The sequence below is a fragment of the Sander lucioperca genome, chromosome 16, assembly GCF_008315115.2.
Source record: "Sander lucioperca isolate FBNREF2018 chromosome 16, SLUC_FBN_1.2, whole genome shotgun sequence".
In the NCBI taxonomy this organism is placed as follows: domain Eukaryota; kingdom Metazoa; phylum Chordata; class Actinopteri; order Perciformes; family Percidae; genus Sander; species Sander lucioperca.
In genome coordinates this window covers 7,098,429-7,113,477 of record NC_050188.1, presented here as the reverse complement: position 1 = coordinate 7,113,477, position 15,049 = coordinate 7,098,429, and the positions used below count along the sequence as shown (strand labels likewise).

The following is a 15,049-nucleotide window of genomic DNA, read 5'->3' as shown; positions in this document are numbered from 1 at the left end:
CGAAGCAGCAGGGCTGTAGCAAGTAGCTAGTAGTAGTTAGTAGCTCCTCCTGGCCCCCAGCAGTCTGCAGCTCTGCACTGCCGGTCTGTTCCATGCTGAAGGCATTGACCTCCTCTTGGTTTATCTGATCTCTCAGCAGTACACTTGAAGATCCAGGACAGGCTACAGGACAGACATAACCCTGCCGTGTGCTTGAAACTGCATGACAGGGACATGGACATCCGCAATCACAGCTTCAACACGACAGCATTAATTAGGCTTCACATTGATTCTCTACCGAGGCCGTGCACTGGTCTCCTACTGAACCTCATTCATGTAAGGAGAGATGGGAATGTGAAATGTTGTGTTGCATTCTATTTCTTCAGGCAGTTTTAGTTTTTCATTGATTCACCCCTCGGTGACCTCGTTTGTAAAGTCAGCTGCAACTGTTGCTGTCTTCTTTTCCCCATCGGTATCTTTTAAGCTGTACTGGGTAAGAGTTTTAGGTAAAAATACTCTTGTCTTGTCAGCATAAATCTCAAACTTGTGCTGCAACAGAGAACAGCATCTCATCCCCTCTGACTTGCAATAAACCGATCATAGTTTCCCATCCATTCATTTTCTTTTCAGTAAATGTCCAGTGGCACCAAAGTAGCCAGACATCTGTCTTCCTAGTCACGTCCTGTAGGGGGATCCCAAGATGGTCCCAGGCTGGATGGGATGTATAGTCCCTCCAGCATGCTCTGGGTCTGCATTTGGGTCTCCATCCAAATGGACACTTCAGGAACAGCTCCACAAGGAAGCATTCAAGAGGCGTCCTGATTAGAAGTCCAAACCACCTCAACAGGCTTCGGTTCCTAGCATCTCCTTCCCAATGACAGCAAGCTTTTATTGGTCTAGGACCAAAGTGTAGTCTGTCATGTCTCTCGGCCAAGTCACGAAAATAATTTTTGACTCTAGAATCCCTCCCCCCAAAAATCTATTTGCATTTTCTACCTGCAATCTCATAGATTTACCTGATTTGTCCAAAGGTTTTTTTGCTTTTGAGTATTGATTGCTGTCAGGGAGCTTCTTCCTTTACACTGTTTAACTTGTTTTCTTGTGTGGCCCCTTTGGTTTCCTCTGCAAAAGCTGGTAAATATAAGCAGCTCACTGTTTGCACTTTATTGATGTCATTTCTGCTTCCTGTCCCTCTTCAGAGCCCATGCGTGCGTTGCGAGGTCTGACAGCTGCAGAGATCCAGCCCCGGCAGCTGGGCCTTCAGTGGGAGCCGCTGGGCTACAACCTAACCCGCTGTCACACCTACTCCTTGTCCCTGTGCTACCGCTACTCCATGCCAACAGGGGGCAGCGGAGGGAACAACGCCACTGTCAGAGAGTGCCTGTCCGTGGATCGCAACACCTCTCACTTCACCCTGAGAGACCTGCCACCCTTCCGCTCGGTCCACGTCCGGCTGGCACTGGCCAACCCCGAAGGCAAGAAGGAGAGCAGAGAGGTTACCTTCCAGACTGAGGAAGACAGTGAGTGGGCCGTTTTATTTTTTATTTTATATTTATATATTATGGAGAGCAGGATGTTATGTTATGTATGCACTGAAGCTCTTTAGAGTCATCGTTTCTTAGCTCTGGCTTCAGAACTTCTTGTTTTTTCTAGTTTTCTTTGCATGCTCCCTCATGCTCAGATAATTATTGTGCATTGCTTACACACATCCATGCCTTTAGTCATCCAGTACCAGCAAAAAAAAAAAACCCACAAATATTGACTCACAAAATAAGCTGGATCAGCGTAACTAAATGGAAGATCAGCCTTATGAATGGAGACCAGTGGAACATTAATCAGCTCGGGCCGTGGACGGAAGCAAAATGGCAAAATAATTTTGCTTATCTCTGTATTAATATTTTCCTGTGTACATCAGCAGATTAGACACATTCTCATGCAAATTCCCAGAGTGGAAGTACAGAAGGTCAAACAATTGTTGTGAAGAATAAGCAAGACTTTTCAATGTAATTGAATGCCACTCAGGGAGATTTTTGACCCAGCGGAGAGAGTCGGAGGGAATGACAGTTATGATATGAAATTGGCCTCATTTTTCTTTCTATTGCATCCTCCAAATGCATTTGAATTGTTTTACATTCAATTTTACAGCAAGATTAAAAAATACCAAGCAGTGCAGGAGATATGAAAAAACAGACTTAATTATCTACACCTACACATTGCAGTCTTGTAGGCAGGAGGAAATGAATTTGCATGAATGGAATAACATACAGCATGGTATTTTTCACTCGTTAGATTTGAGTGGTTAGGAAGTGATAAGTTAAAAAGCACTGTCAAAAAAAAGCACCAATGGAAAGTTTTGCTTTTGAGCCACTGAATGCCGGTCTGACAGTCTGACATACTAACAGTCCCCAATCCCCCTGTCACAAGGAGAGCCGCCATCACCCTCACAACTACAGTAATTGAGCCGCAGCCGGTGACAGTTCCTCCTGCCTGTTTCCTATGGGCTCAACAAACAAACACTGGTGTAGCACTTTGCCTACGCTGTGTCTCTGCTTCTTCTAGGAAGCACATTTGCCTGTCGATGTTTCATAGATACAGCTGGATGTTCTTCTAGCGTGTGTTGCCTACCTCAGCTTCAGCTTCTAAGGCAAACAGACAAGCCAAAGACGTTTCATAATGCAAGAGAGTAGCATTCAGTAATTCAGTCACTGTTAACACACAAGACTTCCCTACTGCCTTTGCAGAAATAAAAAGTCACAGCTAGTTTATTTTTTTTAAGCTTTGGAAGCATTGGAATTACAACATACAGTGATGTTAAAGCACACCAATTAGTTTTTTTCTTTATGTACAGTAGCATAAAGCTAATTTGTCTCAAGGATAGTTTGAAAAAGTAAAAGTAACTTTAGTATAAGTACCCTAGAATAAAACACAAAAATATAAATAACATAAAATATATAAAATATAAAAAACTTACCTCAATTATAACTTGTCTCCTGCTAGTTGTACTATAACACTTACTTTTAAAAAATAAGTTTGGAGACACTACCTTATTTAATCATTAAATCAATAGATATTTTTGTGTCTGTGTTGTAGTTTGTAGATGGTCCCTAAGCACTGGTCCGGTCTTACTGCCGTCTCACTGCTGGCTGCTCATAGAGACCAATGTTATTTCTCCAGGTTGGAGGACGGCTCGTTTTGATGAAAATGAGTTTGTAGCTCGTTGTTAACCTTACTAAGTTAGGAAAGATGCGTCGTTTGTAATTTGCGTCGTTTTAATTTATAACATTTCGCTATAGTCATTGATCCTGGAAGTTCGCATCTGTGAATATCTTTCTAACTTTGCTTACTTTTATAAAACCGAGAGCACGGATTATAAATCCGTGTCAACAGTTTATAAAACCGAGAGCACGGATTATGAATCCGTACGTACAGTTTATAAAACCGAGGGAACGGATTATGAATCCGTGTTCACAGTTTATGAAACAGAGGGAACGGATTTTTATTCTGTGCGCACGGTTTAGTTTTTTTTTCTCAGCTGACCCCAGGGGGGCTCCGTAGATTCCTTTGTAACTTAAATAGTCATGACTAAATATGCAACAATCAAAGTTTGAGAAAAAACATTCTTAAGTATTATTAATAAATAGTTAAACACTGAAAAATGATCAGGACTAATATAAATAATAATCCGGGACTAGTATATTTTTTTTGTCACTTGACGAATACAATTGCGAACATTGATATCATAACTAATATGGCCTAAACTATTGAAATTAGGACCAAGTTGTAATAACCACAAAATTACTTTTTAAATCTAAAATTTCACTTATTTCATCATGCTGCTTTTTTACAAGAGTGGGTATGGAATTGCATAATTCCACTTCTTTAACCAAAAAGCAACATCGTGCAGGTATTTTTGCACACTGTATTAGACTGTCACGCTTTATTCATGGTGTTATTTTGCTTGAGCTTTCATTTTCTGTATCTTCCTAAATGTCCCTACATTTTAAAAATGGAAATACGATTCACTAGAAATGGATGTAGCCAGGTTTATTCTGGAATCCTTTCAGGTGGGACACTGTTTTATCACTTCCCTGCACAACACTATCAGACTTAGTAACCTATTATTTTCTCTCCGCTTGAGAGCTCTCTTAATTCTCATTCTGTGACATGTTGAGGCTAAAAGGCTGTTATCACTGAGTGGTAACCACAGCACACCAGAACAACTGTGAATGGTTATTTACCCTAAGAAATTAGTAAACTGCCTAGCACTCTCTACCCAAAAAGTGGGCAAGGTCCTTTAGGGAGATGCATCTCATTAAGCGGGAAAGCGCAGAGAGTTACTCAGCCAGTTCACAGGTTGGATCACTTTGCTGTTTCTCTGTCAGTATGGTGCTAAAGACGAAATATCGACTGTCATCCTCCAAGACACGGTGCTCTGTTATCAGACAGTAGAAGCCAGAATCTCAATTCATCCTGAGGGCTGCGAGCAAGCCAGTCCTCCGTTTCTTTTCATCACCTCCCTTCTGCTCTGTCTCTCTATCCCCTCTTTATTCACCCTCCTCCATCCCTCCCTGGCCCTGCGCCTTTTTCACTCTGTCAAAGGTGTTTTTACCCCCTGGTATGCCTGCACAGGATTCCATTAACTTGAGATCCGAGCGGAGTGTTTGTTTCAGAGAAGGTTGTTTTTCTCTCCTGCTGTAGTTCCTGGCGGCATCGCTCCAGAGTCCCTGACCTTCACCCCGCTCGATGACATGATCTTCCTCAAGTGGGAGGAGCCTGTAGAGCCCAACGGTCTCCTCACGCAGTACGAGGTAGGGTACCTTGTTAGTCATGCACACCAAAACATCCACAACGATACTGCAACCTTCTCATCACACACTTAGGCTACGTTTACATTGCTAGAATTTGGTTTTTAAGCGGAGTTTTGAGCCAAAAGTGATCACCGTGCGCAAGTGTTTTGAGCTCTAGTAGAACTAATCTACGTTTAAACTAACTCGCCCAAACCACATATCTCATCAACATTCGCGTATACTGGGCATAAACAGGAAAGCAGCATTTATACTCTGCCTGTTGCTGGTAGTTGCCATGGTAACATTAGTAGCTTAGTCTCAGAGAACAAGACGCCATGACCCAATCAGGCGGCGAAACGTCAGTGTCTGTGATGCCAAAGGTCTCTGTTTGCAGCCGTTGAGACTAAAGCCTGGTTCACACGGGACGATTTTAAAATTGTCGGCCGATTTTCCAATCGCACACACGGCAAAATTAACACATCACACACGAACCGATTTGACTCCCGAGCATTCCCAGGTCAGACGGAAAATCTCGCAAAATCCCTCGAGATCAAACGTGACTTCAGAGTAAACAATCATGGCGGACGAAGAGGATGCAGTGGCGATAATTTGTAGTTTGTTTTTAACCGAAAGAAAACGTTATCAAAAGAAAAGGCGATGGTCAAAGAAGTGGAGACAACGCGAGCATGGACTATACTTGCTATACTTATCTCTGACGTCCACCGGACTTTCTGGTGCGCCATGCCGCCGGCTGTTTTCATTTTGTTGATTTGCTTTCCTCGCCGCCTCCTCACCTCGCTTTCTGATTGGCTACACGCCAGTCCACAGGCTGCATGCTCGTTTGTCCCCGGGGGACACCACACACGAGGAGAAATCGGGCCAAAACAATCCAACATGTTGGATATCCCCGATTTGAGATCGGGGCGGTCCCGACGTCCTCCCGAGCAGACGAGAGCAGTCTTAACACACCACACACGGCAGGAATATCTGATCAAATTATTTTACGATAATCGGAGCATCCTTAAGATTGTCGGAAGGGGTGAATCGGGGCTAAATCATCGGCCTAATTATCCTGCCGTGTGAACCAGGCTTAAAACACAACCCCGCAGATTCCAAACCAAAATGGGTCAGAAGTGTTTTCAAATGTCTCCGGTTTAGGGGCTCTGAAACGCCAGAGCAGGGGGAATGCGAGGTGTAAACGTAGCAGAAGATATTCGTTTTTTAATCCAAAATGTAGCAATGTGCAATAGCAAAAATCCACAATCCACAACGATACTGGAACCGTCTCATCACACACTTATAGTGCGTTCCATATACCTCGGAAGTCGGAAGCCGGAGCTGGGAATGACGTCACACCCGAGTTGACCACATTCCATTAAAACAAGTCTGATTTCACTGCTCTATCTAGGTTAGCCATTGTTAGCAATACCAGTTGATAACAACGCATTAGGCTGTTTTTGGTGCATACAAATAGCATAACATGTCCACAGATAGACATTGGACAGTACTGTGTGTACGACTGATATAATGAGACACAAAAACGACGGAGTGCTAATGAACTGTGTATTACTACAACTTTCACTGCTGTTGATGCACGGAACAGCGATGTTGGATTTCAAAGTTGACTTGCTCAGGGTACAGTGAGGTTAACTGACTTCCCAAGTCGGAAATCCGACTTCAGTGAGTGTGTTTCCGTCTTAGAACTCAGAAATGTTCGACTTCCGAGTACAATTGGAACGCACCATAATCCTCTCCAGGTATAGGATGTTGTTTTCCCCTTGCCAATATCTATTTTAGTCATCCTCCATCAGAATAATGACTCCGATCAGGGAAATGTCCTCTGCTCCCTATAAAGACTGTACTGCTCGCCCTCTTTCATTTCCCCCAGGCTTGTTTTTTTCTGGTTGTTGCCCAAACGCTGGTAGCAAACATGAGCCTGAGCCACAGGAGTGGGGAGGACCCACTTTTCACAGTTCATCGGATTTACTGTACATGTTCATATGGTAATGAAGCTGAAGCACAGACTTCAGGCTGTAATTACATGGGGGACAACCCCTCTAATTACTTATTTGCCTAAGAGATGCCTCAACAAGGGGGCAACTTTAAATGTTTCTAATTAATTATTGATGGCCCCATATCAACCGTAGACCTTTGTAGTATGGGCTTTGGAGCTTTTTTCCCCCGTTAGTAGATGTGAAGGCCCACTATGGCTTCACACATGGTCGTCTGATGGGGAGAGAAACTAGTTTTTATTCACAAGCAGAAGACGCTTGGAAAGTAATGGACTAGGCAGGAAGTTGAGTAGTGCTGTAACGTTGCTCAGCATACAGATGAGCTGACCTCATCCCTAACCTCCAAATACTACTGCTCTGAATGTATAAGACTAGATTTCTTCTTGAGGTCGATACCATTGTCAGTGTTGGAGAGTCACAAATCTGCTAACAAAATATCAGCCAATATGTGTTTGTTTTCAGGGGGGGTTTGTTACCACATATGGGACGGCACCTGGTGGGCCCTCACACAACCTTGACAACGTGCGCAGCGTTGGCACAAAGCTTAGAGATTTGTTTGAACTATTTCCCAGTCCAGATCTCACAGCAAACAGGAATGCAAACATATCACAAGAGCAACTTTTACCTTTTCCGTTGTCTGAATGTAATGGCCTATACTCATTGTGCATTTCCATTGACTCCAATGAACCCTTTTGTCTGCCTGGACAAAACCTAAAAAAGCAACAATGACAAATACTCAATGTAATTGAAATGTTATGGTCACTACATTTGAATAGGGTGTTTACCGTTTTTTTGGGTATGGCTCCATTGTGTTTCTAAGCTGATCAGACAAATGTATGTCCATTCAGAGATTTAAGACATATATTGAAAAATATATATTTTAACCTGTTTGTGACTTTGAGGATTTGCCTCACATATCATATACCCCAGTAAAATGTATCTGTCATAAGCTGATATTGGTCCATAACGTCAGCCGTGCTGATATATGGGTCGGGCCCTCTATATACTTACAATGGTGGCTGTGGCTCAGAGGTAGAGTGGTTGCCCCTTAACCACAAGATTGACGGTTCGATCCCAGGCTGCTCCGCCCACGTGTCCCCTGAGCAAAACATTGAACCCAGTACTTAAGATGGGTTGTATGCAGTAATTGAATTTCACTACGTTGAACTGTCAATTGTATGCAAGTTTAGGGTTTATTCACAAGGGGACTTTGTCAACAGTGTAAATGGCTTATGGAACTTCTGGGAAAAGGGAGAAAATATAAGGACTGAGTTACTGTATTGAGCAAAGAACAGTTAAAATACTAAACAAGACAAGAGCAATCATCATGTTTGCTTTATCAGCTAATCCAGAAAACTGTGTAAAACCAGGGCAGCAGTGCTGTAGAACGAGGATATGACACAGAATCTAGCCAAGTCTAAGTGCAGCAAAAGATTTATTAGATCAGCGCTGTGAGACGACATCTTAAGATTAATTGAGAGGCATTTCTCGTGAGAGAGCCTTTAAATAAAATGCCATCTAAATTCAATCTTTCAGCTAGTGTGAATAATAGGCTGTAGGCTGTGGAAAGCATAGGGCAGAAAGTTTACAGGCTTTGTACAGTAAGATTTGTTTGGACCTAATAGTGGTACAAGTTGGGGGATACTTACTATGACCTAATTTGAACATATGCCTAGGTGAAAGCCAAAACTATAACTTTGACACTTTTGAAAGTTGGATCATTTCCATACACTCAAGACCTCATAATGGGCATTTTTATCAGCGCTACAGGGGTGGCGATGTTGGTCGAGCGGTCGTCGGTCAATCGGTCCACCACTTTAGTCCTGAATTAAGCCCAGTTCAGATCAAATATTCGCTGGCCGATATGGAGAAAATCAGATATCACGATAAAATCAGATATCACGATATTCTTAACCAAATGCCTCCATGTCGATTTTGTAGGGTTGACTATTGGTGCTTTTACAAAATATTTTCACAATTACCTTTTAGATAAAAAATCATCAATACTGTGGATATAATGACTAAGTGGTTAAAGGCAAATAATAGAACAACTAGAACAGTCTGGTATGTTCAGAAAATGAGATCACTTTACCGTAATGCAGCCTTTACAACCAAGAAAAATGCCCAGCCCTACTTGCAACGCGCCGGTCTGCAACGTTCTGAAACCTGCCAGTCTACACGATGCAAATACTACTCCAAAGCAACGACTCTCTGTTCTTCCATTCTAACTTATGACTTTTCAGGCTTTTTTTGCAGCTGGATAAATGCAGTGAAACGATGAAACGGTAAAAACGTTTTATTTCTCTGATTTCTGCTCCCTCTCTTCAGTCACTCTCTAGCTCACTCGACCACATACCCCACTCCTTGAGCCTCCGTCTAAAGCTCTGCCATTTCAACCAGCTGACAGTTTGTAACATAGAAATAAAATGGCTTATGGATCATTTTATTTCTATAGTTTGTACGTAGCTGACTTTACAAGCTGACTTCTCTATTGGCTGTTGAAACAGGTGACGTCCCTTATGTTCTAAAACCAGCCTCTGGAGACTCGACCAGCTGAGTCGCAGCGACGCCATCAGCTGGTTTGAGTCGAGCTGAGAGGGGCCGGTTCAGACCGCTGAAACTTTTCCCTGCAACGTTCTAAAACGGTTTTGTCTCATCGTAAATCTCTGGTCTGAACTTGGCTTTAGATTTTCATCAAGCAGCATCATCCGGTCATAATTTAAATATGTCTCGTACTTTGGTTCATAACCTAATACCTGCTAAACGAATGACATTCCCATCAGCCTCAGCTGTATACATATGTTAGCATGCTAACGCACTAAACTATGATAGTGAACATGGTAAACTTTATACCTGTGTAACATCGACATGTTAGCGTTGTTGACATTGGCACAGAGCACCGTTGTGTCAATGGAAACCCTCCCAGAGATCCTGGCATGGCTGTAAACTCTGCTTTTCTTCCCTTCCCCCCTCCCCGTTTCCAGATCAGCTACCAGAGTATCGAGTCATCAGACCCAGGCATTAATGTGCCAGGTCCTCGTCGCACAGTGTCCAAGCTGAGGAACGAGACCTACCACATGTTCTCTGGCCTGCATCCTGGAACCACCTACCTGGTGTCAGTCCGGGCCCGGACCGCCAAGGGGTTCGGCCAGACGGCACTCACCGAGATCACCACCAACATCTCTGGTGAGGCCTTGTGCTGACTGCTGTACCATTTTGTGTGTGTGTGTGTGTGTGTGTGTGTGTGTGATTGAGAGAGTAAGAGCAAAGTATGGTCTTGAATGGTAAACGCCAATGCACTTAAATGCTGATAATGCATGCAAATAATGCCAGATAAGGCATCATGGGCCACTTTAAAGGGAAAAAAAAGTATCATTCCCAACAAGTGATTTTTTTTTTTAAAGCATTTGCAGACAATAGCAAAGAAGACTGAGTAATGACTTGTAATTTGCTTCTTTTAAAGAGCTTTTGATTAAATGACACACATGCGTTCAAATTGTACAAATGATCTTCATTTTCCCCGAGCCAAACAGCTTTCTGACGTGCAGTGCCTTCGTTTGATGAACTGAGAGCAGACCTGTATTATAGTAAACCACAAATGTTCATCTTGAATGGTTTGTGTGAAAACAGCTTTGTTCAGCCAACATTGGCGCTAACTGAGTCTGTGTTTACCATTCCAAGGCGACGCAGCAGCTCCGAAATGAAAGAAGCCCTGTTCGGTCTGGAAAATGTGTCTCTAGGGAATGGGACAACACTCCCATCTACAAATGGGTGTCTGCGAGTGTCTGTGTCACTAATTGTGTTTACTCTGATGGAACAGCATGTGCTATTGTGGTGTTTTCCCGTAAGAAAAATACAGTGGAATATGTCTAGTGTGTGGATGATTAGGATTTTTCAAGGAATCCAATGTGTAACGTGTTTAGTTGTGTGTTGCCCGTTCACAAACTTGTCCTTTTTCATGAATATTTACCACCACCATCAATTCCAAGTATTCCTATTGGCTTGGAATTTTACATTTGCATTCACATGAACTGGGGTAGACGCTCTATATTCATGTGCCATCTTGAAATACGTTAGCCGGTAAGGGACATGCATGACTTGCGATATATGATCTCAACGCTAAGTGGGAGAAATTCCCACACATTGGACCTTTAACTAACGTAGTCATTATATCCACATTACTGATGATTATTTATCTAAAATCTAATTGTGTAATTATTTTGTGAAAGCACCAATTGTCAACCCGACAATATCGCCGCAATATCGACATAAATGTATTTGGCCAAAAATATTGTGATATTTGATTTTCTCCATATAGCCCAGCCCTAGCCGACAGCTGTCAAGGTAACCAATTCAACATGCAGTATCGCATGCTCTCTCCAGGCTCAGCCGTCAGGAAAGCCCATTGGGGAGCCTGATCCTGCACCGATTTTGGAAGCAAACAAGAAGGTGTAATGTTTCACTATTAGTCTATTCATAATTCATGCTGGATTCAAGCACCTAAACATGCGCTGGCTCAAACCCTCCTCGACACAGCCATGTATAATGCAGACCTCAGCTGCTGTGTGCAGGCGTGAGTGTGTGTTTTCTGGATGACAGGTTACACAAGTAGCTTTTTACAACAAGCATTAATGCCCTGCCTCCGTAGCAGGAACGTTTCCAATTCCATTTTGGAGCCTTTTTGTTTTTGGCTTATCTGTTGTACCAGGATAGCCATTTGCTTCACTACATACTCCAGTTAATTCACTCCCTGTAGTAAACAGAGATGGGAACACTCAACCTCATTGTCCCCAGAGCTGTGCTGAGGTTGTGCAGCTTTGAGATCTGTCCTAATTATATTATAAGGGCCTCTTGTTTTCTCTGTAGTTGGCTGCTGTTTCTAGTCATCATCAGTCAGTGGCACAGTGTGGGAGGCCTCCACGTACTGCAGCACACAGGGGACATGTGCGGGTAATGAATAAAGATAGCACACTACTATTTCATGTATCGGTGGAAAAATTACTAAAATATCCAAGCACAAGTGCAGCTACATGGCTTTAAACTCAAGGAACAGTTTGAGCGCGGCACTCAGTAAGTGTAATACGTTACTTTTTTCTTATTACGCCTTAAAAACAATTTATATTAACTTACTTATTACTTAGTAACGCGTTACTGCCGCAATACTGCTCAGATAATGCAAACATGAATTGATTTCTTCCACAGTATTTCAACTTCTTTTGACTCTGGTTTCTGTACTTTATTTATCCCCTCAGCCCCGGTGTTTGACTATGAAGACATCCCGTCTCCGCTGAGTGAGTCGGAGAGCACCATCACTGTGCTGTTGCGCCCTGCACTGGCGAGAGGGGCTCCAGTCAGGTACTTCTAATACACTGCTCACTCCTAGGCCAGCATTCATTCAGCACTCTTCCGCACTCTGATATTTATAGCTGCAGTCAAAAAGAGCTCTCTTATAGCACCCGACGACTTGCAGCATAGCCAATACCAATTTAAGTACAATGTTTGAAGAACCAGAGAGGTTTTCTGTTCACTTTTTGTTGATTATATCTGTTCCTTTAATAGAGTGAGGTGTTTTCTCTTTGTGCTGCCTGAGCTAGTTTTGAAACAACGGCCAAAAACAAGGAGTGAACCTAAATATAGCTCTCTCTGTCCTGAAACCTTTACCATGTCAGCGTTGTTAGCGTGTTAGCCATGTGCTGGAATGACAGCACATGCCAACCAATCACATGTTGACCGGTTGACAGCTGTCACTGTAACGAGCACCACACTCCAATTTCAGGCCGGTTTCAGGCTTGAGAAAAACCGGAAGCACAAGGCTATGAGGCATGCCAGGCTCTGCCAAAGACAAACAGAGCAGGGCTGAATTTTTTAAAATATATTTTGCATTTAATGTTTGGTGTCTTAGTAGTAAACGTAGTAGTAGTTAACTGCTCTTTAATGTTTTACGTGAAGCACTTTGAGTTGCCTTTTTGCTGCAATGTGCTAAAATAAAGCTGCATGCCTTACATATGACAGAACATGAACATGCATATAGTATATTTAAATAGCATATACAGTGTATCGTAATTTACATATATAATTAGAACATTTTCTTTACAGTTATTTTCCACATTTTCCAAAGCTTTTAGTATTTGTCTTGGTATTTTGCATCAAATGGAAGCAGAACTGTACCAACTGTGATTGTTTTTTATTCTCTTCAGCTTCTTTCTTTCTTTCTTAAAAGAATAATAATTTTAGTTGCTTCCATAAATACAAAGCATCATTTTGCACTCAGCTCTGCGCGCCCCCCCCCCACCCCACTCCCCACAGACACACACACGCCCCCTTGTAGAAGAATGGGCACATTTGGCTGTCATTCCTGTCATTCATTATAATAGTGTACTTACCATGTGAATTGCTAAGATCTGGAAATATGGTCACACTGCTTAAAAAAAAAAAAAAAAAAAAAAAAAAAAAAAGAAGTGACAGGGGAGAAACACGAGCAGTCAGACAATCAGAGGGGTTGTAAATAAAGCCTCAGGTTTGCCAAACCTATTTAAAGACAAAAAACAAAGACACACGGTAAACTTAGTGTGTGCTGTTAACATACATCATAGTTTACAGACTGTCTTCCTGTCATATAATGAACCATAGAGATTGCTTTGTCAGTGTATATTTATATGACTACATAGTAGCTCGTTTAGCTCCAATAGTCCTTTGCAGTTGTGGAATGTAACCACATACTTAAGTACATTTACTCAAGTACTGTACTTAAGTACAAATTTGAGGTACTTGTACTTTACCTGGGTCTTTTCTTTTCATGCCACTTTCTACTTCTACTCCGCTACATTTCAGAGAGAAAATATTGTACTTTTTACTCCACTACATTCATCTTAACCGCTTTACTTACTAGATACTGTACAAATTACGATGTTTGCACACAAAACACATGTAGTTTATAAAATCTGATGTTTGATTCTAAATGAAACTACCCAACAATATAACGGCCTACATTCACAGCTGAAATGATTAGACCATTAAACACTTTACACTTTCTAAAATGGGAGGATTTTTGAGTACTTTTACTTTTAATACTTTAAGTACATTTTCCTGATGATACCTACATACGTTTACTTAAGTAACATTTTCATTGCAGGACTTTTACTTGTAATAGAGGGTTTTTTTTGCAGTGTGGTATTAGTACTTTTACTTAAGTAAAGGATCTGAATACTTGTTGCACCACTGGTCCTGTGTGCTCCACCCTGTCCTGCTGCAGTGCCTACCAGGTGGTGGTGGTGGAGGAGGACGCTTCCCGGCGGGTGAGGAGGAGGGAGCTGGGCTCCGGCGACTGTTTCCCCACACCCAACTCCCACGGCGAGGCGCAGGCCAAAGGGGCCCCGCATTACTACACAGCGGAGCTGGCCCCTAGCAGTCTGCCCGAGGCCACGCCCTTCACTGTGGGCGACAACCACACCTACAACGGCTACTGGAACAGCCCTTTAGACCCCACCAAAAACTACCTCATCTTCTTTCAGGCCACCAGTAACTTCAGAGGGGTAAGAACCATTAAGATGCCTGACAGGGGCTCTTGTTTCTGGAGCTCAGACACACTGCTTTTATGTTCAAGCAACCTTCACAGTCGATTTAGATTTGTGTCGAGGAAGTCAGAAGGCTGTATGCTGGAGGCGCTACGAGAGAGGAAGCAGTCCGCTGCATAAACGAGGCTTTATTTGTTACCAAATGAGATGATGTATGTTCTGCAGTTTTAGGATGGCCTTGGGTTTGATTGTTTCCCACTGGTAAATCATGGACTTGTTAATTTTGCATTATTTCTCAATGAAAATTGTTTAAAAACACCACAAATGGCCGAATTAATCTTAACAGCTTTCAAAAGATAATTACAATGTGTATTCATGCAGTTTTTTTGTCCAGTTGTCAGATTCCCTCACAGTCAAGCTCTTTTGAAAATCTTTTTTTCAGCGGAAAAAAAAATCAAACACTGCCTTCCAGGCTCTAAAACGATCTGAAAAGGAACTGTTGGGCAATTGAATACGTAATTGAAGCATGAATAAGAAATGTGCTGGCCAGTGTGCACAGCACAGGCCCCCAGGAAGTGCGCCGGCCTTTAATGCCAATTTGACTTAGCGGCCAAACAGTGAAATTACAACTTCTGTGTTGGTCACGTGATGCCATGGGACCCAAAAAGACTTTTCCCTACAGACTTACATGGCAAAAGAGACGTCTGTAAATCAGTGGATACACGTTTTTGAGCATCACAACGCCTGCAAAATGAGT

At 42.5% G+C, this 15,049-nt stretch overlaps 1 protein-coding gene across 6 annotated transcripts in view; it reads left to right on the top strand.

Annotated features, from left to right (window-relative positions):
- Positions 1-15,049, top strand: part of LOC116035679 (receptor-type tyrosine-protein phosphatase U-like) — a 237,639-nt gene that overhangs the window by 146,542 nt on the left and 76,048 nt on the right. For all 6 annotated transcript variants that reach the window (XM_031278927.2, XM_031278926.2, XM_035992827.1 and 3 more), the window contains exons 8-12: positions 1,179-1,499; positions 4,678-4,787; positions 9,763-9,964; positions 12,031-12,133; positions 14,031-14,310. In XM_031278927.2, the coding sequence (XP_031134787.1) occupies positions 1,179-1,499; positions 4,678-4,787; positions 9,763-9,964; positions 12,031-12,133; positions 14,031-14,310 (1,016 nt within the window). The remainder of the gene's footprint in view (positions 1-1,178; positions 1,500-4,677; positions 4,788-9,762; positions 9,965-12,030; positions 12,134-14,030; positions 14,311-15,049) is intronic.